Below are 24,067 nucleotides of genomic sequence, written 5' to 3'. Positions count from 1 at the left end.
TGGGCCAACACTTTCAGTGCCAATATAACACTGGGGAATTTGCTGTGTGTGTGTGCTCACTTATATGGAATGTGCCTACCTGGGTGAGAGTTTATACACACATTCTCTCTCTCTCTCTCTTTCTCTCTCTCTCTCTCTCTCTCTCTCTCTCTCTCTCACACACACACTCTTACTCCCTCTGTCTCTCTCTCTGTCTCTCTCTCTCACACACACACACACACACACACACACTCTCTCTCTCTCTTACTCTCTCTGTCTCTCTCTCTCTCACACACACACACACACACACACACACACACACACTCACACACACACTCTCTTACTCTCTCACTTTCTCTCACACACACACGGCACATGTAGCACCGTAGTGAAATAGGCTACTCCACCCATAGAAAACCAATTTATTCAGTGTAGTGCTATAGGGTCGTCGGGTAGGTGGTTGGGGGACGGGGCTGGAGGCCGGGGGTAGGTGGTTGGGGGACGGGGGTAGGTGTTCGGGGATCGGGGGTAGGTGGTTAGGGGACGGTGGTAGGTGGTTGGGGGTTGGGGGTAGGAGGTTGGGGGTCGGGGGTAGGTGGTTAGGGGACGGTGGTAGGTGGTTGGGGGTCGGGGTAGGTGGTTGGGGGACGGGGGTAGGTGGTTGGGGGACGGGGGTAGGTGTTCGGGGGATGGGGGTAGGTGGTTGGGGGATGGGGTAGGTGGTTGGGGGATGGGGGTAGGTGGTTGGGGGACGTGGGCTGGTGGTTGGGGGACGGGGGTAGGTGGTTGGGGGTAGGTGGTTGGGGGACGGGGGTAGGTGGTTGGGGGGACGGTGGTAGGTGGTTGGGGGTACGTGGTTGGGGGACGGGGGTAGGTGGTTGGGGGACGGGGGTAGATGTTCGGGGGATGGGGGTAGGTGGTTGGGGGACGGGGGTAGGTGGTTGGGGGATGGGGGTAGGTGGTTGGGGGACGGGGGACGGGGTAGGTGGTTGGGGACGGGGGCTGGTGGTTGGGGGACGGGGGTAGGTGGTTGGGGGACGGGGGCTGGTGGTTGGGGGACGGGGGTAGGTGGTAGGTGGTTGGGGGACGGGGGTAGGTGGTTGGGGACGGGTGCTGGTGGTAGGTGGTTGGGGACGGGGGCTGGTGGTTGGGGGACGGGGGCTGGTGGTTGGGGGACGGGGGTAGGTGGTTGGGGGACAGGGGTAGGTGGTTGGGGGCTGGTGGTTGGGGGACGGGGGCTGGTGGTTGCGGGAAGGTGGTTGGGGGACGGGGGTAGGTGGTTGGGGGACGGGGGTAGGTGGTTGGGGGTAGGTGGTGGTATTTTAGATAAATCACTCTAGGGTTGCTGAACAGTCAGTCCTCACCTATGTAAACGCACCCCTGAGGGCAACAGATTCATCTGCAAGAGGACTATTCAACCTCACCAGCCCACACACCGCCCCCATACACACTCACACATACAACACATTTCCCCCTCCCCATATCACTCACACACACACACACACACACACATACGCTCACACACACTGTGACACCCCCTCCCCCCACAAACACACACACATCATCCCCATTCACACACACTCCCCCCTCCCCTTTTCCCCATGTCCCTTTTGTCTGGATGCAAATTGACTTTAACCCTGAATTAATGGATAACTCTCTAGAAGGAGGTAACAATGTGATGCTAGCCTGCCACTAATCCACTCACATGTATAATATAGAGTAAACTCACTGACAGTCACATCACTGCTGAGGATTTAGATGGCATTTCGGTGTATGTTTACATTTGAGTAATTTAGCAGACACTCTTATCCAGAGCGATTGGGGCTAAGTGCCTTGCTCAAGGGCACACCAACAGATGTTTAACCTAGTCTGTTCAGGGATTTGATCCAGAGACCTTTCAGTTACTTGCCGTACGCTCTTAACCATTAGACTACCTGCCACCCTATAAATGTCACAGGAAGATAGCAGCAGGATTAACATTTTCATAAACAGTTGTTGCTGTTGTGGAAAGTAGAGGCAGATCTATAAATGTGCAATGTTCTATGATAAAATGCTTCTCCTTACTCTTAAACCTCAGTGGGTATTGTGGAATGAACCAAGTCTTTAATTTGGGGCACATTCTCACAAAACACACACACACTGCTGCATATTCAGTCTCTTGTAGAATGGAAAGGCAGCAGGAACAGTGAAAGGATGGGGTCAGGGGTACAGAGCACTAGGGGTTAAGGGGGTAAGGGGAACCTGTGGGGGAGCGTAGGGGGTAGGTAGCCAGTAGGGGACCATATGGGGGTTGGGTGGGGGTAGTAGTAGTAGGAGGGGCTCAGTAGCATTACCCTAGGACAAGGCATAACTGCAACACAAAAATGTAACTCAAGTAAGGTTGTTCAGAGGTTGTGTATTCTGACCGTTCATCTGTGTGTGTGTGTGTGTGTGTGTGTGTGTGTGTGTGTGTGTGTGTGTGTGTGTGTGCGTGTGCGTGTGCGTGTGCGTGTGCGTGTGCGTGTGCGTGTGCGTGTGTGTGTGTGTGTGTGTGTGTGTGTGTTTCTGCTTATTCCTCCTACCCCCTCCTCTTCTAGTGCACTTGCTCGCTGTCCCATATAACTCAATGTTCCTGGAGGTCCATAAGCCCAATCTATGAAATATCACCCCTCTGTTTCACGTCAGGGACACACTCCCCCTACGACACCACCAATGTAAAAATTCATCTGAGGAAGAGGCCACCTGTTGCCAGGGACGACAGAGAAATAGCGAAGTAGGAGAGGAGGAAGGGAGCAGTGGGATGGAATTATGGAATGAATGTTTTTAATGCAACAGCTCATGTAAAATCAAAATACATGTCATATAAACGTGTGTAGGTACAGCTTTATGGAAAGCCTATGCTGATGTTCAGGGTCATCAAAAGGTTAGGAGGCACCTATATGTAGTAGAAACTGGTGGTGGGTAGGTAACCCTTTTACCAGAGCAGGGGGATAAAAGAGAGAATGATTAGTATTGTATCATTTCCTTCTCCCTTCTTCGAACTGCCCTGAATTGTTCCTTTTGCAAACTGTTTTATATGATGTTCTAAGAACACTAAATTGCCGAGTCTCGGGACCATGTTGTGGCAGTGATGCCCGGGTCAGCTGGCGTTATCTTGAGATCTGCCTCGGGCCTGGAGAGATGGAGATGGATCAGACGGGGAAGAAATGAAATAGGAAAGGATCGTTGGCAAAGAAGCAAGAGGGAGAGAGTTGGCTCTTGGTCGGGACGAACATTTTGGGTCAGCGTTTGCATTGACCTCTTAACCCACAGCTGGGTCTGAAAAAGATTTCGGACACAAACTTTATTTTTCTTCTCTCGGCGGGCAGCTGCTGTGGGGTGACCATCGCTATCGATCACATTACTTACCACGCCACTCCTTGTGAAGCTGTTGAAGATATGAGGAGAGATGGAAATAAAACGTATGTTTTTTAATGATGGAACAGAGAGGAAGATAAAGAGAGAGAGAGAGAGAGAGCGAGAGGGACAGAGGAAGGGTATAGGCAACAACCAACTGCGTCAGCAGAGAGAGGGAGGGTGACAAGGGAGCCGTTGTCTCTGTCCCGGAGGCTGCACCAGCAGCTGCGATAAAAAGAGTTTAGACTGAAACCCTGGAGAGGAATGATGGATGGATGGAGGGATGGAGGGAATGGTAAAGAGGGCAGAGAGGGCAGAATGCCTAGCCTGGCATTTAAGAGACGGCCCTGTTCGCAGCCTCGGCATCCTGTACTGTGAGACTCTTTTATGAGGTACATGCATAATGTGAGAACGTCAAAGGGAAAAATACCTATATCCTCAATAATGGGAAGCTTGCAGCTTGACCATCCTCGACTACTGTGCTGTACTGGAATTTTATGTAACATAGAGTACATGCATATTAGCATGTCAAAGACCTATAAAAGGGGGTTCTGTAATTTGGGCCTTTGCCGTGGCCTGCTTCTTAACTGTGGCACTATAAGACTCTCTCCTATGCCCTCTGTCTGTCTGACTACCCACCCAGGCAGCCACACATCATGGACTCACATGTTCTGATCGCGGGCGGCCCAGTGTTTTTCTTAGTCCATTCCTTGCTGTGGTTAAACCGTTTCTGCGTGTGTTCTATACCCACCTGATGAATCACGAGGACTCCAAAAACAAAGGGGAGTGAAGTTTGTGGTTGAACTGAACTGAGTGTGTGTGTGTTTGCATATGGCCTTTTCCGGAGCAGGCTCTCTTCAACTCCAGTTCTAGAGAGCTCACGTGACCATGTATTTATTTTACAAGGCCGATGCCAAGGAACCATCTTAAGTTACCCATAGACACTGATCTGGAGTCCGTTTTTCCATTTCACCCCTAATGGTTAAGGTTAAGATTCAGGCAGGGTTAAGCTGATCTGAGATTTGTGCCTGAGGGTAACTTGTACCCAGAGTGTCCATGGCACCTTGAAGTGTTTTCTGTTTACCAGAGAGCAGTCTGTTGGCCCAAATTGGAAGCAGAAACAGGTTGAGCGCCTGATTCTTAACCCGCTCCAGCTGTGGTCCTGCCTGCCGCACCGCCCCCGCACCGCTCCACCCACGCTCGCAGTCAGGCTTTCATGGCCCTGTTAGGAACCTGCAACTGAATTATACACCCCATACACACACACACACACACACACACACACACACACACACACACACACACACACACACACACACACACACACACACACACACACACACACACACACACACACACACACACGTTCAGCAATACCAGGAGCATTCACACATCACCAGCAAATGTGAACCAAGTTTGGTTTTATCTGTGGACAAACTGCCCACTAAATCAAATCAAATGTTATTTGTCACATGCGCCGAATACAACAGGTGTAGACCTTACCATAAAATGTTTTCTTACGAGCCCTTAACCAACAATGCAGTTTTAAGAAAATAGAGTTAAGAAAATATTTACAAAATTAACTAAAGTTAAAAGAATAACACAATAAAATAACAATAATGAGGCTATATACAGGGGGTACCGGTACCGAGACAATGTGTGGGGGTACAGGTTAGTCGAGGTAATTTGTACATGTAGGTAGGAGTAAAGTGACTATGGATAGATAATAAACAGCGATAGCAGCAATGTAAAAACAAAGGTGGGAGGGGTCAATGCAAATAGTTTATTAATGTGATAACACAGTTTTGTTAATTTATTTAGTTTGCATTTGTAATTGTTGTTGGATTGCATGCTAATATTCCCTGTGTGGTATAGGACACTATTTATTAGGGTTTTATTTTGTATTACAGAACACACAGTGCATCAGGGTTTAGTCGCTAGAGCGGGCTAGAGGTCAACTTCCTGAGTCAGGTCCTGGTCAACCTGACCATCCCACTTCCCTTCCCCATAAATCCTACCAAACATTTGTATTCCAAAAGCATGACAAAACCCTAGTGTGTGTGTGTTTCAAGTACAGTGAAATGCCTTTCTTGCAAGTTAAAAACCCAACAATGCAGTAATCAATATCAATGTTACACCAAAAATAACATAAGGTAGAACAAAAACACCTCAATAAATAAAAATAAGAAATAAGAGCACAAGAAAGTAAGAAGCTATAGACAAGGTCAGTTCCAGGGTCAGTTCCAATACCATATTTACAATGTGGAGGGATACTGGAGAGATAGAGGTAGATATGTCTAAGGGTAATGTGACTAGGCATCAGGATATATGATAACACAGAGTAGCAGCAGTGTAAATTAGGATTGTGTGTGTGTGTGTGTGTGTGTGTGTGTGTGTGTGTGTGTGTGTGTGTGTGTGTGTGTGTGTGTGTGTGTGTGTGTGTGTGTGTGTGTGTGTGTGTGTAGAGTCATTATGAATGTGTGTGTAGGTTATGTGTTGAAGTGTCAGCGTTTGTGAGTGTAGAGTCCTGTGAGTGTGCGTAGAGACAGTGCAAAAATGTAAATGAAATACAAGGGTCAGATTGTCCGTGTAACCATTGTATTAGCGGTCTTATGGCTTGGGGATAGAAGCTTTTCAGGAGCTTGTTGGTGTCAGACTTGATGCACCGGTACTGCTATGCGGAAGCAGAAAGAACAGTCTATGGCTTGGGTGGCTGGAATCTTTAACGATTTTCTGTGCCTTCCTTGGTGTATGTGTGCATGTGTGTTTTTAGATTTTCCGGGCTTTCCTTTGTGTGTGTGTGTGTGTGTGTGTGTGTTTAGATGTAATTGATTACCTGAAATTATTTAAGCCTATTGTATGTATGTTTTGAGATTTCTTTCATATGAGCTTCAGTTTATTGCCAGATGGCACCACATTAGAGATATGGAGATATTATCTTTATCTCTCTCTCTCTCTTTCTAACACACTCACACACACATGGTCCCGAGACAGAGCAAGCTCTTTCCCTCCAACCGGTAGTGTAGAGGTTAACCTCGTGACGTCATGATTCCTGGGGCGGTGACCTATGTAGGGGCAGTTCAGGCTGGAGGAAGGACAGGGAAAGAAACTCTGACTATCAAGTCTCACGTCCTACTTTAGACTACACGTTTCTCATTTATTTTCGAGACGCACATTTTCAAAGTTTTTTGTATATTTTATTTTCTATTTAGTACTGAATTGCTTTTTTATGCAAAAGTAAACTTATTAGTAAACGGCTCAGGACTGTGTGTTTGTGTCCTCTTTGCTTTTACATTTATTTGCGTGGTGAATCCAGATGGGTAATATGTGGGGTGTATTCTCTCCATGGCGAATAGTTGATAATCAGTATTTTTTCACTTTAGAGCGGCAAATCGCACCTTTTATGCACAAGCTCGTCGAAACCGTTTAAACCTGATCAAAGGTCTTCGACGGGCGCAAGTAAACGCCATGGACTTTTACGCGTGTGCTAAATAGTTAGGGGTTCCTTATAACTCAGACCGTGTGTTTGTGTCCGTCATCTTTGAAATGGCACAACAGTGTGCTTCTGAAAGTCTGAGAACCGTGAAATTCTTGTGGTAGGACGCGAGCTGGGAGAGGGGGTGTGCCGAAACTTGTTTTTCTGCTGCCAGTAGCCTAGTTTGATAGATCTAGGGTCTTTTTTTAGAGGCAAGAAAAGGTGAAAATTCTGACTGGAGGCTCCGATGGGACTCGATGTTAACCAGCTAACGTTATATCTCTCCAAGATGGGGAAGTCTTCGCTCTCAATCTCTCTGTCTCAGACTCCTCCATAGATCCGGTCCACAACTACAATCAGAAATGCAAACAAAACAATAATGGCACGGGGAAGGTGTGTGTTTGTGTTTTCGGTAGGCTATGTGTGTATGTGTTGGGAGGGAGGGAGGGGGGCATGTGCCCCCACCCCTAATTAAAAACGGCAAGAAAGCTTTGTCCTGGACAAGGAGAGGGAGAGATGGGGATTGCGTTACGTTCGTCTTTCCATCAATTTTCTGTTTAATGTCAACGCTCGAGCTCCATTGTGGGAAGAGAGACGCGTCATCCAGCCATAAATTTGCGATTATACAGTCTCGAGGAGACTGTTCGGACGGATTCCGTCTCGCGCGCTCACAGGCACAGGATCCGGTGTTTCTAAAACACTATGTGCAGAGTTCTAGCGAACGGAAAACCCCCAAAAGATGATTTCTGAAGTTATTTCTTTGGAATAAACAGTACTAGGAAAGGAAGTGGAGAGGTATTAGAACATTATGCATATTAATGCGGATGACCTTTAATAAATCACTGATTTGATTAGATAGACTAGTTAGATTACACTTGCAGGGATTAAGACTGTTTGAAGATGTACATTTTAAAGAGGGTAAGGTTTTACACCTTATCTATATTTTTGTTTTATTCTCCCTTCTGCGTAAATCAATAGCGATACCGTGTGTTATAAATAGGCTACAGTTTTGTTCGGGACCAACTGTCGTTTTTATAGGTAGGTGTTTTCTACTTTCCACATTTTTATTTATCATTGTCACTGTGAAATACAGAATAAAAACAAACTGCTGTATTTTGCACGGATGACGTTTTAAAACGTTGATAAACTCTGACATAACGGCTTGAATAGACTGGAGTGTTATAAACTGGTTTAGATGGTTTTATTTTGTCATAGGCTTTGCGTTTCTAATTGTGTCTTGTTTAGATGGATTGCAAACGCTGCAAGGACACACACATGAATTTAAATCACAACGCATTATTTATTTAGTCAACACGGAAGTATTTTGTATGTTTTCCATTTATCAAATAAATTACTGCTCTTTGTATCCGATTCAAATATGCACTTTTGGAGATTCTAACACTGTAATAATGATTTTAGCACGCATTTATTTTCCCACAGTCTCTAGCAGCTGAAATATAACATTCGTAGTAATAACCTTGTGTCAGTTGTTTCGGAGTTGCTATTTATTCACCTCTTATAGCACAACCTTTATGGCTAATTTTGACTGCGTAGCACTGCCCTTTCTCGAGACAACACCAGTTTTCCTGTAGCCTATTTGCACATTGAAACGTTTGACACTCTGACCACCTTTGTTATAGACTACCTAAATTACTTAGGGTGACTTTAGAGTAGGATATAAGTAGACCTACATACACCGATCATGTAGCCTGTGTTGTTCATTTGTAGCCAACTTTTAGGCTTGGATATGACTGAGTGAGCCTCTTACGTCGGCCACATTTAAAAAGTAGAATAATGACAATCTTTACTGATTTGGCATGGTTTTGGCGGGTAGCACATCGCTCTAATGTAATGTATGGTTATAAACAATGGACTTTTTTAAATCCATAAAACATTTCATATGGATTGCTTATTATTAAGGTATTGGTCACACACACGCACACACTCCTATTTGAGGAAGGACAGGATGAGGCCTATAGAGATTTTGATGCCTGACCATCGAACTATGTAAAGACAGTTTGTCGCTTTCTTCGTGCAATTGGGTAGACTACTTAAAATAGTTTTATATGGTAATGCGATAAGTTGATGCGTATCTGATTGATCACAGTGCGTCATGTGAGAAAAGAACACTTCGCTGGTTCCTGAATCCCCACCACACACGCCCACACGCACGAGCCGAAACGTACACACTCACACACACACTTGAGGGAACAACACACACACTTGAGGGAACAAACGTCACATGATTATTTCAAATATCAATGGTTGAAGCAATGTTCAGTTGTTATTGTTGTTTATTTCCTGAAGTTGGGAGAGATTTAACCCGGAGATGGTAAACAACAACATGTCGACATGTTGTGACCATTTTGTGACTCTCTTGTCTTAGCACATTGAGGTTTCGTGCAGTCACTGTTTTATTTATGTTCTCTGTCAGAGGATTTGGAGTAGACTACGTAATTTGACAATTATTGATTAGCTAATACAACAAGCAATACATTTGTGGCATGAGGTCACTTTTCCCCAAATTGTTTTATAGTAGCCTATGTTTTGTAGTTTCACTTCCAGAACAACTGAAACGTATTGTAAAGTTGAAATTGTAAAGTATGATTTCAATATAAAATTATCCATAAACAATAACTTCTTCGATTAGGGCCTACATTAATTACGCCAATTATTACCAATTAATTAATTATGACATTTAATAATGATTGCATTTTGAAATAAACCAACAGCATGCTTCAACGATTAACATGTTTCATTATCTAAATGATGTAATTTTATAATGACCCACAAATGATCCAGTAGTCTCCACTGGCTTATACCTTCTCCTTAAATCGATTAAATAATAGTTTGCGCCAACCCAAAGCTTTTAGCATGTTCAGGTTGCTATAGTAGTTTTTTATTTTGCGTAGTTTGACGTTTAGCCTCTTCTATAAAACAGGTCGTAATGAAGGAGGCATGTGCCATTTATAGGAGCTGGGCATATACTTCCACTAATGAGGTGCAGGTTTGCTTCTATCGATAACCCGGGACCAGGGACTTAAAATTACAAATGATGGTCTTGGCAGCTTGGCAGCTTCCTGCTCAACGATGTTTATCTGATACGCCTAACCAATGTTGATGCTCTGGTCTATGTAACCTGTAGACGTATGCTTAGTAATAATAACTTACAATTTAATAACTCGTACTTCCTATCCAGTCATGCACTTCTTGTATTATTTTGCACTATTTCAATTGCACATAGAACGTTGAGGTGGGAAATATTCAGTGTATTCCTTAATTGCAATCGACGACCTAAAGACAGCGAAAACCTCAATCTAAAAAGGCCTTGACTATTGACTTCGCGTTCAACATAGGCCTACACTTTAGTCACCTGTCCACACAAGAACGAGCCTCTTCTTTAGCCTCTTCCTCCTCCTCCTGCAACCGAAAATCAGGGTATATCCTATCTCACATCTCTGAACGCAGGCCTAAGCAAATCGTGTCCAGTCATGTTGTCTGTGTTGAGAGTGTGTTGAGAGTGTGTAGGTGTGAAGCCAGGGGTGTCATACTTTTCACTCGGTCATATTTTGTATGAAGCAAGTCTTCATATACCCCATGACCATTCCCCGGCTTGTTCTCTGTTGAGAAGGGAACGCCAATTTGCTTCCCCCGGTCGAAGGATGCCAGTAAAACTGCTCGAACCCTAATTAGCGAAAATGATAGCTTTGCTGCGAGTCTCCGAGGTGTACAGATGAAGGCACGTTAACTTGGACATATAGGTCTTTAGTCCAGGTTGGAACCCTCGTCACTACTCAGCCACACGCATATCTCCTGTATATTTAATCCCATTCTGTGTCCATATCTACTGACGGTGCTACAGTTTTGTTCTGGCCTAAACTGCGTTTCCACTATCTGTGTTGCGGTCCAAAGGCTTAAGGTAGAGTCAGGCCTAAGCTGGCAACTCTTTTGGGGGACTTGATGGAACGTCCAGGTAATAGGCTCTATATTGAGGCTTTAGAAAGCTGCTTTATGTATGTTCAAATGCTGATAATGAGGACATGTTAGCCTACATGATGGCGACCTCGGTAATGGATGGCATTCTGTCCCAGTGTATTGCCCAAGCCCATTGTAACCTCCTTGTTGTTTGGCAAGCTGTTCAAAAGCTGAAACATGCTGGCATTCTGTAGGTTTGTGAGGAAAATTAGGCTGTTGTCCTTGACATGACCAATTTATTTATACTCTTTTGTGGTTAATTTTACTTTTGTCGATTTGTAATATAATTCACTCACTGTTATAAATGTAGACTTTGGCTATTTTGTAGACTTTGGCTATTTTGCGTGGTCACCAAAATATGTTGATGTGAGAGAAGCATTCAGCCATTCTGAAATTATAGACCTAAAAATGAAGTTGAAGAAAAAGATCTTATTTGTCTTTTAAAAAAAACCTATGTTTATACAAATATGTGCTCAATGCGGCTAACATTGGAGATATTTGGTTTAGAACCATGCCTGCTGTAGCTTGTAGTGTTTTAGAACATATCGGCGATGGCCTGTGGTGAAGTAGCTATCTATCACGGTGACCAGAAATAGCAGCTTCTCATGCACACACTGAGCTTCAAAGGTCACGTTGCTTTTAGGCTGAAGTTCTAGTCCATCATGTCGTGTTTTGGGGACGGTGTCCTCACCAGGGTCTTGGGACCTGCACATTCTGTCTGGGTGCATGTGGTTATACCAAAGTTGAATTTATTGATATAGATGTATAGGCCTAAAAACACACAAACTGAAGAGTTGCTGAGTTGCAGTCTCCACACACCCTTGTTGACCAATCAGCCATCAGAATATAGAGCTTAACGTTTATATGTTACTCCTAGAGCCACAGACATATACTACACCTACATTTAAGAACTTGTTTTCAGTAAATGTTATTTTAGTAATAACCGCAGAGAAATTTCAATTAACCTATTTTGCCATATTTCAGTCGGTCAGTAATTTCATCAATGTCTCGGAGGGATCAGCCTATACCTTCGACTTGTTAAGGCGTTTCCCTGGTGAAAAGCCCTGTTTGGAATTCGTCATCATTAGTGGACATCAGAAATATTTTCGTAAGAATAGAATTGTTGCCCGCTGTAGAGGCCCTCCCGTAGAGATCTTCAGTTGGCCCTCATTTACCTCGCCCTGTCTGTCAGTGTTTCCCGTTGACTGCGAATTGCACTGGGAATATGTAGCTATACCCTTCTTAAGTTAATTCAGCTTTACCTTAGGACCATTGCATCTATACGTGACATACCTTATTTATTTAGAATACCCAGTCGTTTTACCTACACACTTGCGCACACGCTAGAAGCAGCAGGCTCCCTTTGCCTACAGACATTGCCTCGAGCGCGGAGGCGAGTGAACAGTGCTGTGCGGACGTCCTTTGGTTCTAGAATGGTCACGGTGAAAACACAGGTCAAACAGAAAGACGCTCGTCTCTCCAGCGGAAATGAAAACTCCAGCCTGGCTTTTTGGAAGTGGGCCTTTGCTGGCAAAAAAAACCGCCCCGCTCTAGTAGTTTGGGTGTCAGAGGGGACGGGGAAGGGAAGGGGGGAAAGTGTCAGTCAAGAACGCTTTATTGCTCGATGACAATCCCTCGCGCAGGACCGGTCTGTTTCAAGAGTAATCAGTCAATCCGCATTAATTATCCGCGCGTCCCCTCCTTATAGTGTAGCTCGCGCTGGCACACAGACAAGAGAGAAGAGAAAAGTGTGTGTGTTATGCTTTCTACACACACCGAGCAGAAGAGCACCCACCCAACCCCCCACCTTTTAAGTGAAAAAGAACCAATAAAAATCAGGCAGTAAAGGGCTTTTTCTTGTCACTAAATAAATTAAATGCAGATTTCTGTTTTAAGTGCGGGACCCCTTTTGTGCAGGCGAGGAACATGCTTCTTTATTGTCCCGATGTCATTAGTTTTAAAGACAACAGTGCTGGAGAATGGAATGGGAGAGGGAGGTTGGAAGGTGATTTCTTCTATATAAAAAAAATCACAACGAAATGAATGAAAATTATATATTTTTTATCTAGAGGAAGGCGATTCTGTTTATCACTGAGTATGCATGCACCACCTAACTCGATGAAAGCATGTGAAATGTAGGTTGAATAGAAAACGGCCTGTCTTACATTAGAGTGATTTTACTAATGTAGTATTTCACACTTAGACTATAGGTCTGCGTGTATCAGCCTAATGGACACTAATGCATAAATTACAATGCTGAAATTTATATTTGGCACATTTGGGGCTGGACAGTGAATCCTCAATTTTGAGGAATGGAGCAAGTCGGTGCTCACAGTATCGATGATCAGATGTTGTGTGTGTGGACAAGTGGGGGCTCCAACCCATCGACAGGCCTATGGGGTCAGGACCCATGGAATGCGCGACGCGATTACATTATTGAATTAATACGTACAAGTCTAGGCTCCTCGTTTTTACATGATTTGATTTTAATTATATTTATTAGTTAATGACATTGCCATTGTCCACGGGAGATGATGTTGGATCATGTTTGATGCCGCTGGTCAGATGTTGGGATTTTGGTGTTTGTTGTAGTTCTACCAAAAGGAGATTAATTGAATAATGCCGATATAAAGAGTGCATATCTAATATTTTCTCTGATGTTTGACTGCTCATTAGATCTACCCCAGAGATGCAGAGTGATCATTTTTGTAGTCTGGGATTTTTTAATGTTGCCTAAATTATGTTTTTGCATTCAATTAGAAATTCTAACATTTGTAAAAAATGTATGAAAACTAAAACACTAACATCTTGATTAGATAAGTATTCAACCCCCTGAGTCAATAAGTAAGAATCACCTTTGGCAACAATTACAGCTCTGTCTTTCCGGATAAGTCTCTAAGAGCTTTCCACACCCAGATTGTGCAATATTTGCCCATTAGGCCTATTCTTTTCAAAATGATTCAAGCTCTGTCAAATTGATTGTTGATCATTGATAGACAACCATTTTCAGATCTTGCCATAGATTTTCAAGTAGATTTTAAGTCAAAACTGCAACTCGGCCACTCAGGAACATTCACTGTCTTCTTGGTAAACAACTCCAGTGTAGATTTGGCTTTGTGTTTTAGGTTATTGTCATGCTGAAAGGTGAATTCATCTCTTCTAGGATTTTGTCTGTGCATAGTTCCATTCCATTTATTTTTCATTCTGAAAAAGTCTCCAGTCCTTAAAACGGCTACAAGAAAACCCATAACATGATACAGCCACCACTACGCTTGAAAATATAGAGAGTGCTACTCAGTAATGTGTTGTGTTGGATTTTTCCCAAATACTTTATATTCAGGACAAAATGTTAATTGCTTTGCCACACTTTATGCTTATTACTTTATTGCCTTGTTGCAAACATGTTTTGGAATATTTGTATTTGGTACGGGCTTCCTTCTTTTCACTCTGTCAATTAGGTTAGTATTGTGGAGCAACTACAATGTTGTTGATCCATCCTCGGTTTTCTCCTATCACAGCCATAAAACCGTAACTGTTTTAAAGTCACCATTTGCCTCATGGTGAAATCCCTGAGCGGTTTCCTTCTTCTCAGGCAACTGAGTTAGGAAGGACGCCCGTATCTTTGTAGTGAATGGGTGTGTTGATACACCATCCAAAGTGAAATTAATAACTTCACCATGCTCAGAGGGATATTCAATGTCTGCTTTTTTTTTACCCATCTACCAATAGGTGCCCTTCTTTGGAGGCATTGGAAACCTCCCTGGTCTCTGTGTTTGAAATTCACTTCTAGACGGAGAGACCTTACAGTGGGGTACAGAGATTAGGTAGTTATGAAAAATCATGTTAAACATTTTATTTTTTCATTTATTATTAATTTGTGCAAATTTGTGCAAATTTCGAAAAACATAACTCCACTTTGACATGATGTGGTATTGTGTGTAGGCCAGTGACAACCAAATCTCAATTTCATCCATTTGAAATTCAAGCTGTAACACAACATCATTTGGAAAAAGTCAAGGGATGTGAATACTTTCTGAAGGCACTGTATGTCAGCATTGTTGTAGCATTGCGTAATAAACTAATATGTTATATTCATTTTCATTATTATTATCATTAGGCTATTATTATTAGCTCTGTTCGGTTAGTGAATTAATTATGAAATCCTCCACCATTAAAGCAATGGGACCATGCTGGTTCATTCTGAATCATGCGAGATTGGATTTAGCCTATTCTTTAGAGAGAGAACATTTAAAACAATTTATTCTCTCCATATTTTCAGCCCTTCTTGAGATATTGTTGTTTTCTTGTAGCAAGCAATGTATGTAGCTAATCCCAATTCATGGTAACAAGTAAACCCACACCCATGTGAGGTATCCTTGAACAGTTATGGTAATACTCCAATTTGCGATTGTAACGTATCCTACTTACTGCGTAAAGTCGGAAATATCCACTTACTTAAGCATGGTTATTGAATAGCTGGCAATAAAAACGTCCGCTAACGTTTTAGAAACACGGATGAAATGACATGAGTCCAAGGTTTTCTACCACCGAATCCGAATCGACCTCGCTCTTTATCTCTTTTGCAAACTAATCGTTTTTGTGGTTCGTATCTTGGAAAAACAGCATTCCCATTTCAAATAAGAGCTAAATAGTTGTTTCCTGTCATTGTAGCCGTTTTACCTTCCATTTTCTTTATGCAACGTTGTTATTCCATCGCATTAATCCGCAAATCTAGCCTCTACGTTTAATACAACATGTAATTTCCCCCTTTTTAACGTATTCCCTTTGATTTAGTCACTCTTGACTCTCCTTTTGCGCTGGGGCCAACGGGGTTCGCCGTGGGGGCGCCTTGAAACAGCCTCTCCTTATCTCCTTTCATCGTTCAACCCGGGGCCGCCTTGAAACCGCAGGGCCAGTAATTGCTTTTTTCAGGCAGCCCAGTGCGGACTGGCCAGCAGCCAATCAGAACCTTGTTTACACTCTGTGATTGACAGCACTCTGGCAACATGCCAACCAATCAGACACTTTACACAGACCGAACGCTCGAGTTTTAACCCTTTACTTCCATTAAAAACAAACTGGGAATGGACTGGGAATATTAGCCTATAGCTCATAGATTTTTAACATGGAAACACACAAGGCCATATCCTTCCTTTTTTAATTGACTAAATTAGGGAACCGTGAGCAAAACTAACCCCGAGGACAGTAATGCTATCAAATTACATTGTGATTCGATTTCCCTAAACCTGTGTGTGTGTGTGTGTGTGTGTGTGTGTGTGTGTGTGTGTGTGTGTGTGTGTGTGTGTGTGTGTGTGTGTGTGTGTGTGTGTGTGTGTGTGTGTGTGTGTGTGTGTGTGTGTGTGTGTGTGCGTGCGTGTGTCATGACAGTAAACATAAACAGACCCCAAAGTTTTTACATCCAGAGTTATTTAGTCTATTAGAATCAAATTTGAATTGCTCCTGCATTTCTGTTGTTCTTTAATGACCTTTTAATCTACTTGTTTTCTATTATATTTACCAAATGTTACAAACATATATTTGTAGGCATATTTTATAAATATGATAGTCAGGTTTAAGACCTTTTAATACATGTGTTATCAAGCAAGTTATAAATAAATTAAACTGATCATCAAAACCTTTTGCCTATTTCTGGTGACACAAGTAAGGCCTAAGTGTGAAGCTATAAAAAAAAATGTTATTGTAAAACAATAAAAACAAAAAATGCCAATGTTATCCAAACATGTTTTATTGTTTTAACCTAGTTTGGTGATTGACGTGTAGGCCTAGTTAATGTGATCACAAAATATTCAGTTGACTTTCTAGTGATCAAAAAGTGTATATTTTCTGCTTTTCACTCTCAGTGCTGTGCTGCCTGTCTCCTTGCATTTGCGTGCAGGGCATGCTGTTCTCTGGAAAGGGCTTGAATCAAACGCCCGCCGTTTTGTTTTGCGAATCCAGCAACTTCGCCATTGGTTTACGGCATCATCCAATCGGAGACTCTGTTTATCACGGGGCGCGTCTCACGGGCACGCTTCTCATTGTGTTTACCAAACCAATGGGCGAGCGCGTTCCCCTACTGTCCCTCCTTCGCGCGTAGTTGTGGCACTAGCGGATACAGTGGGAGAGTTTCTGTGTGGATGTGCGATCTTCGATTCACTAGAAGCCTGTACTTCTACGATGCATCTCTATACCTCAACTGCACAATACAATCTGCAGACTAGGATGTAACTATTTACACGTTTTTCTTTGTTGTACGCCGCTTTTTTTCATTTGTATGTTTTCGTACTATTTTTTAAATCATTGTTATGCAAGGAATAACTTACCAGTAAGTAATTTCTTTATTGTATCCATTTTGAATGTGTGTGATAATAAACATTTATACTTTCAAGTGCTGCTTTTAAGAGTCTTTCTAGTAGAAATGTGTGTTATTTTAGACTGAGAGGGCCTGGAGCAATTATACGTAAAGAATATGCATGAATTTAATTCACACTGCATATACATTTTATTGTTTTGTAGTAGTCCAGTAAGCCTATAGTAATAATAATGAAAGTAATAACAGTAATAATATTGCTAACAAAATAATAATAATTATAAATAGTATAATGACAAATACAATAGTGAGCATAGTGTTATATTATACTACAACAATTCATGACAATGTAGCGATTTTAATAATTGTACTTGAGCCAAGTTGCTCATGCTGTTGACAACCTAAACGTTGGTTGTTGTATAGACAATTATTATTGTACAGTTAAACAATCATCTCCAATTACTCTCTCATGATGAGATGAGATGCCACGTTTGAAATGTATTGTATTTTAATATAGTTTACAGTTATTTGGTTGTATCCGTTCTATTCTTTTTCGCGGTTCAGATACCACCATTTGGTGCTAAATAATGGATTAATTCTATTGTAGTTTTGTTGTTTTAATATCAGTAGTTGATTACATAGGCTTGGCCTACTACAGTTTTTCACAGTTGTTATCGAGGGGGCTTTGCCAGTAGAGAGATCTTGACGAGTCCCACCCGGCCGTTTTCGCTGTGCTTGGAGTGTCTCTCTCGCTTAACTGGCATTTGAATATCTTGATTTAGTATGCCAGTTATGGCTTGTGACTTTGCTTTACTGCAAAATAGTGAATTGCGCTGAGTACGCTCTTGGGCCCAACGTAAAGCCGTGTAGAGAACACATGACAATGATAGCAGTTATGTCCTTACGAGAGTCTATTCTTTTTCAGAAGATGTTTGGGCTTTCTATGCCCAAAATGCCGTACTTGTATTCCAATCTCATGCGGGGGACTGGGAAAAGAGGAGAAATCAGTGCTTGTTCCACCTCGGTGCTTATGCAGGCTTTTCATGTAGCCTATTGCCATTCGACTGGTAGTTTTCGAAGGGGGATTTTTTTTGTCTCCTGATAGTTTGACCCTTTGGGGCAGCGATTGAGGGGGTGAAAGAGAGAGAGTGTCTGTCACAGAGGAGTGGAAGGAAAGGAAGTCTCAGCGTCTCCTAACCCAGAGTAGCCTACTCCCACGTTGATCCCAGATTTAAATAGGCCCAGGCTACCTTGTTTTTAATCAGATTTTAATAAGTGATTTTTAATGTGATGGGCTCTCGTCAGCTCTGTGACGCTCTTGAAGGACGGTAGGCCTTGGCTCTACATTGAATGTAAATGTTGTTTGGGTCGAATTCCATAGTTTGAGTGGCTTCGTGTTAACGTAGAATGTGAACATTTTAGACGTTTGTTGACGACGAATAATGTAAAAATGTATCAGTGTCAAATGAGAGGAAGCCATGTACCTTTGATTGTTGCAACATGAAATAACATAATTGTTTTCCATATAGTCCCATTAGCCTACTTATTTATAACGAAAATAAAAAACGTTAACCGCGTCACCAGGAATGTTTATCAATTTTTTATGTGACTATTTGAATTGAAATGGCATTTTTTAATTGTATTTAGTAATTATAGTTTTATGTAATTGAATGAAACATAACATTTTAGATCACAGTGTGAGGCGTGTAGGCCCTTCCTAACCAAGACCATTTTTAAACGATTGTCAACATTTTGAATGCAAATACTCTCTCTACCATACACATTGTCATGTTCAAGGATTTGGATACGTGCAAATCTCTCACTGAGCACCGTATACACACCACTAGCGTGTCGGGGGGGGGGGGGCAGTGCCCCTGTGACAACAATTTTGGACCTCCTTGTGGCCCCCCTAAATGTGCAGTATGAAATAATTTTTACATAACACATTTTTGCTATAGCTCTTTTTTTTTTTTTCGTTATTAGACAGTGGCAACGATGATGATTATGAACATGGTATTTTGCCTGCTAATTCCTGCAATGCAGTGAAGAAAACGATATGACAACAATAACGTCTAATGTAACTGGCACCTCTAACAGTACAACTGGCCCCAGCTTGGCCCCCCCAGTTGAAATGGTCTAGAACCGCCACTGGTACACACGCACGCGCACACACAAACACACACACACGTCAGTAGCCTATGCTGCGTGAACTTATAGGCCTCTGTTCTGTCGTTTTGAGAGAGCCTTGTTTTGCTCAGGATAGAATTCCTGAAAGTTTGACTAGAAGACATACTGTTCTAGTAGAATGTTCGCTGTATACTTTTCTCCTTGAAACAGCAAGGGGACCAGTTGGTTTAGCTCGCCATTTGATATTTTCTTTGTTCTCTTATCTTAGATTTTATTGATATCATTGATGTTCACCAATCACCGTATCAGCCTCTATGTGCCCTGAATGGACGTGCTATGGAAGGGGCATAATACATTGCCCAATGAGGTGTGTTTGGTGAACATAGGCCCACCTATCCATATTTGAGCGCCATGGGGTGTTCCATTGAACTGAATGACTAGGGCTATAAGGCACACATGGGCATGTTGATTCCCATTCCTATATGTATTATTACGTGTCTCTCCCTGGCGGTAACGTCATTTAGTTAGTTGTCTTATTATTCCTATATTTATTCTTACGTCTCTCCCTGGCGGTAAACGTCATTTAGTTAGTTGTCTTATTATTCCTATATTTATTCTTACGTCTCTCCCTGGCGGTAAACGTCATTTAGTTAGTTGTCTTATTATTCCTATATTTATTCTTACGTCTCTCCCTGGCGGTAACGTCATTTAGTTAGTTGTCTTATTGTTCCTATATTTATTCTTACGTCTCTCCCTGGCGTAAACGTCATTTAGTTAGTTGTCTTATTATTCCTATATTTATTCTTACGTCTCTCCCTGGCGGTAAACGTCATTTAGTTAGTTGTCTTATTGTTCCTATATTTATTCTTACGTCTCTCCCTGGCGGTAAACGTCATTTAGTTAGTTGTCTTATTATTCCTATATTTATTCTTACGTCTCTCCCTGGCGGTAAACGTCATTTAGTTAGTTGTCTTATTATTCCTATATTTATTCTTACGTCTCTCCCTGGCGGTAACGTCATTTAGTTAGTTGTCTTATTATTCCTATATTTATTCTTACGTCTCTCCCTGGCGGTAACGTCATTTAGTTAGTTGTCTTATTGTTCCTATATTTATTCTTACGTCTCTCCCTGGCGGTAAACGTCATTTAGTTAGTTGTCTTATTATTCCTATATTTATTCTTACGTCTCTCCCTGGCGGTAAACGTCATTTAGTTAGTTGTCTTATTGTTCCTATATTTATTCTTACGTCTCTCCCTGGCGGTAAACGTCATTTAGTTAGTTGTCTTATTATTCCTATATTTATTCTTACGTCTCTCCCTGGCGGTAACGTCATTTAGTTAGTTGTCTTATTATTCTTGGTTGCACCCACCCATGCCTACATGCATAATAAGTGATTGCCATTGTAAAAGGGTGAGATGCAATGCTGACTTAGCTATTCAGTTACATTTGCTTTAAACAAGCGATTTCAATGCTTCTTCTCAAGCACATTCACTGGCATGTCAGTAAAGAAAAACAAATGTACAGACAGTCAATTTATGAGCCCGTCAAACTTCACTGACATGTCAGGATTGTCCCAAGTCTAACAAAATACTGTAGCTGATCCATTTCATATATCTATGTCGACATTTAAGTCTTCATAGTATTTTGTTTACCTCGACATATGTATAATGTATGCTCATTTTAATGATTCGCAGTAGGCTATGGTCGAGGAAACTATTTTGATGCTTGAAGTTTGAGAAGGGGAACATTTGGTCTTTAATGGGCTGACTGAAAGATCAAACATTTGTTTCAGGCTTTATCTGGTTCCTTCTATCAGAGAGGGTGAGATATAGCGTCGCCCCCCCCCCCCACACACACACACAGACTGACTCACATCTAGGTTTCAGAATACACTGATGCAGTATAGCTTTATGGTCCCCAACAATAAAACAACCCGTAGTTTAGGATGACCACTTCTTTTGTTGTTCAGTTTGTAGCCTACCCGTCTCTTGTCTGCAATGGACACCAAAGTAGGCGGTTTGGGTCTCGGCAAACGACCAGACTTGTAGCCTATACTTTACTGTAGACTATTTGTTTTGGGGTTTAATTTAGTCAAACCTTTATCATTATTTTTTATTGTTTTATTTAACCTTTATTTAACTAGGCAAGTCTGATATTTTACTGATATCTAAAAACACTTAAAAGGTATACTTTTGTTATGCAAGGTAATAGTTTTGTTGGCAACATTACACAGCATGCGTGTGAGAATTACATGCCTAAATAATTATTTCAGAGTTTTTGTCCCATTGTTTTCAGTGCATTGACGTGGTCTTGTTTTTTCTCATTGTAGAACATGACCGGGACATACTTTTTGGTCGGCAAGGCAGAAACTCGACTGAATGCAAGACGACCTATCCGAAGTTCATAAAAGGGATTATTGCATCTGGGAAGCGTTCGATGCTTCTGGCTTTTCCTCTGGATTGGGGGATTTATTTCTTCTCGACAGAATGGAAAGCCGGGATTTCGCTCCTCCACACCACCTCTTGACAGAGCGGGGCGCGTTGGTTCACCATGCCGCCTCTCGGATAGCTCCTGGCGGCCACAGCACCGTGCAGCACCCCGCTCATTTCCAGCCCGGAAAATACTATCCCTCTCACATCTCCATGGCCCCACATTCAGGTTGGTGTGAATACGAATTTGTTATGCAAAATAAGATGAATTATACAATTGTATTAAATCCTCTAAGGTGTTTTTTGGCTGCTGGAAAGTGCTAACCTACAGACAGTTTATATTGTCCTATTTACCGCCCCCCCCCACCCCCCCCACCCCCTTAAAAACTTAACTCTTGACGTTTTTCAGTGAAGAACGAGAATTTATTGGAAAAGGAAATTAGTTAGTCGATGTGGTCATTCAGGAAATTAGCACTTGCTGTGGACTCTTTAGATATTTAATGTTCCAGTTTTAGTCAAAATGACGTTTTATTGAACTGTTTAGTGTTGTTTCTTACTTACCTGGTCAGAACCGATCCACTGGGTAAACACTGGTTGAAATAACGTTGTTTACACGTAATTTCAATTCAATTACTTTTAACCAACGTGGAATAGACGATGAATTGATGTCTGTGCCCAGTGGGAGTGTACTTTAATATGAAAAAGAATCGTGCATCTTGTCAAACTAAGCACAAAATAAGATTATTTTGTTGAATTGCAAATTTAGTGAGATTAGGCCTATTCTAGACGAGACGATTTCTATTAAGAACACAATATACAACGTTAGGCCTATTTTTAGATTACAGCCTATTATAACCTAGAGTATTGCATAATTCAGAAATATGATGTGATTATTCAGAAATCTATGGGATTATTATTATTATAATTGATTTGCTTTCAAGTGACATGGAATCTTATTTTATATGGTTTGATAGTTTCACTCAAAAATGTCAGTTTAATTAAATGGATTAATCATACTATTATAATTGGGTTTTAATCCATTTGTAACTTAATATTGCCTTATTTACCATCAATCATTTGTTATTTGCTAAAATGATTTGTGTATGTGCGCAGGCTCTGTACTGCAGGCCTATTTGGGTGAGTGTGGTGCGTGTGAGGTGGAAGGGGTTAAGCGCGAGCTGGTGCGTTCCATTCGGTTGTCCGTGAGGCCCCGGGACTGTCCTGTGTCTGGGACCGGGGATCAGTCCGGTGGGAGCGGAGCTCGCGCTAATAGAGGTGCACGTAATACCAGAAAATCCAGTTTCTGTTATTCAGCACGGACGTGACGGGGCGAGAATGGTTTGACAGTGCATGCATTAGATTTTAAAAGTAGCTTTGGTATCCTGCCCCGAAGGAGGAGGAGAAGCGGGGAGGGAACTGGTTAGGTGTGTGTCTGTGTGTGTAGGTTGGGGGAGGGGTGTCTGCTGCACCTAATCATGTATTGAATCATATAACCTAGCGGATGTGTGTAGAAATCTAAAATAAATGTGTCTTGAGTGAAATCACATGAATGACTTATTATGTTGAGATTAAGAACCTGTGTTGTTGTCCTAATATTTCTGAAAATGACTTTTCCAGCCATAGATGTTGGTCTAAATATATTACGCCTATCAATTAAATGATGCATTTGAATCGTTTTGTCTCTCCTGTAATAGGCGAGGTTCACAGTGAACGACATCGTAGACAGCATATATGCCTTAAATCTACGAGACTGATGGCATACTAGAAAGAACATCCAAGGAAGTCATATAGGCATATGCGTTTCTTTTTTTCATCACTTTCAAAGAAGATATGCCAGGCCGTCTTTGTAAATAAAAATGTCGTGACTATACCTTTTGAATGAAGATTGAATGAAGTAAAAATAACAAAATAAAAGAAGATGAGAATTATGGTTAAATTGACAAATGAAATAGAGACTGTATTTATTCTCACCACTCATGTTTATCAGAACAATTTGCGTTACAATTATTTGCAGGTGTCTTATTCAATAGGTTAATTGGGGCTTAAAAAATAATAATCTTTAGAAGTTTTAGGACTTTGCTATTTGGCACAGAAGAATTCAGTAGTTATGCCAAGTCAATTTAGTGTAAAATATTTCCATAACGTTATTTAATAATTTGTTTGTGAATATTTTATAATTATGACTTTTTTTTAGGTCTAAGGGACATTTTATTATATTGTTTGTATATAATTTAATCCCTCAATAGAGAAAAGACTAATATCGTAGTAAATGAGTGGTGTATATGCCTGCCTGGGTTATCTTGGGCCCCTTCTTACCCTAAAATACTGAAGTTTGAAGGTGATTGGTGTTCTAACCATAGTTCTAAAGTTTTGAGGTTACTGAGGCCATATCTAGA

At 41.7% G+C, this 24,067-nt stretch overlaps 2 protein-coding genes across 2 annotated transcripts in view; one reads left to right on the top strand and one right to left on the bottom strand.

Annotated features, from left to right (window-relative positions):
- Positions 1-405: 405 nt before the first annotated feature.
- On the bottom strand, positions 406-3,344 carry LOC123731416 (extensin-like). Its single transcript, XM_045709983.1, has 2 exons — positions 3,269-3,344; positions 406-1,217 (listed from the first exon to the last, which is right to left on the bottom strand). Exons 1-2 carry the CDS (start codon positions 3,342-3,344, stop codon positions 406-408), a joined length of 888 nt encoding a protein of 295 aa, XP_045565939.1.
- A 3,121-nt stretch (positions 3,345-6,465) lies between these two features.
- The window catches only part of bahcc1b (BAH domain and coiled-coil containing 1b), a 76,924-nt gene continuing 59,322 nt past the window's right edge, over positions 6,466-24,067 (top strand). The window contains 2 exon segments of the mRNA XM_014179744.2: positions 6,466-7,222; positions 21,572-21,900. Coding sequence (XP_014035219.2) covers positions 21,621-21,900 — 280 coding nt within the window. The 5' untranslated portion in view covers positions 6,466-7,222; positions 21,572-21,620.

The sequence above is a fragment of the Salmo salar genome, chromosome ssa28 (genome assembly GCF_905237065.1).
Source record: "Salmo salar chromosome ssa28, Ssal_v3.1, whole genome shotgun sequence".
NCBI lineage: Eukaryota > Metazoa > Chordata > Actinopteri > Salmoniformes > Salmonidae > Salmo > Salmo salar.
This window is presented reverse-complemented; position numbering and strand designations above follow the sequence as displayed.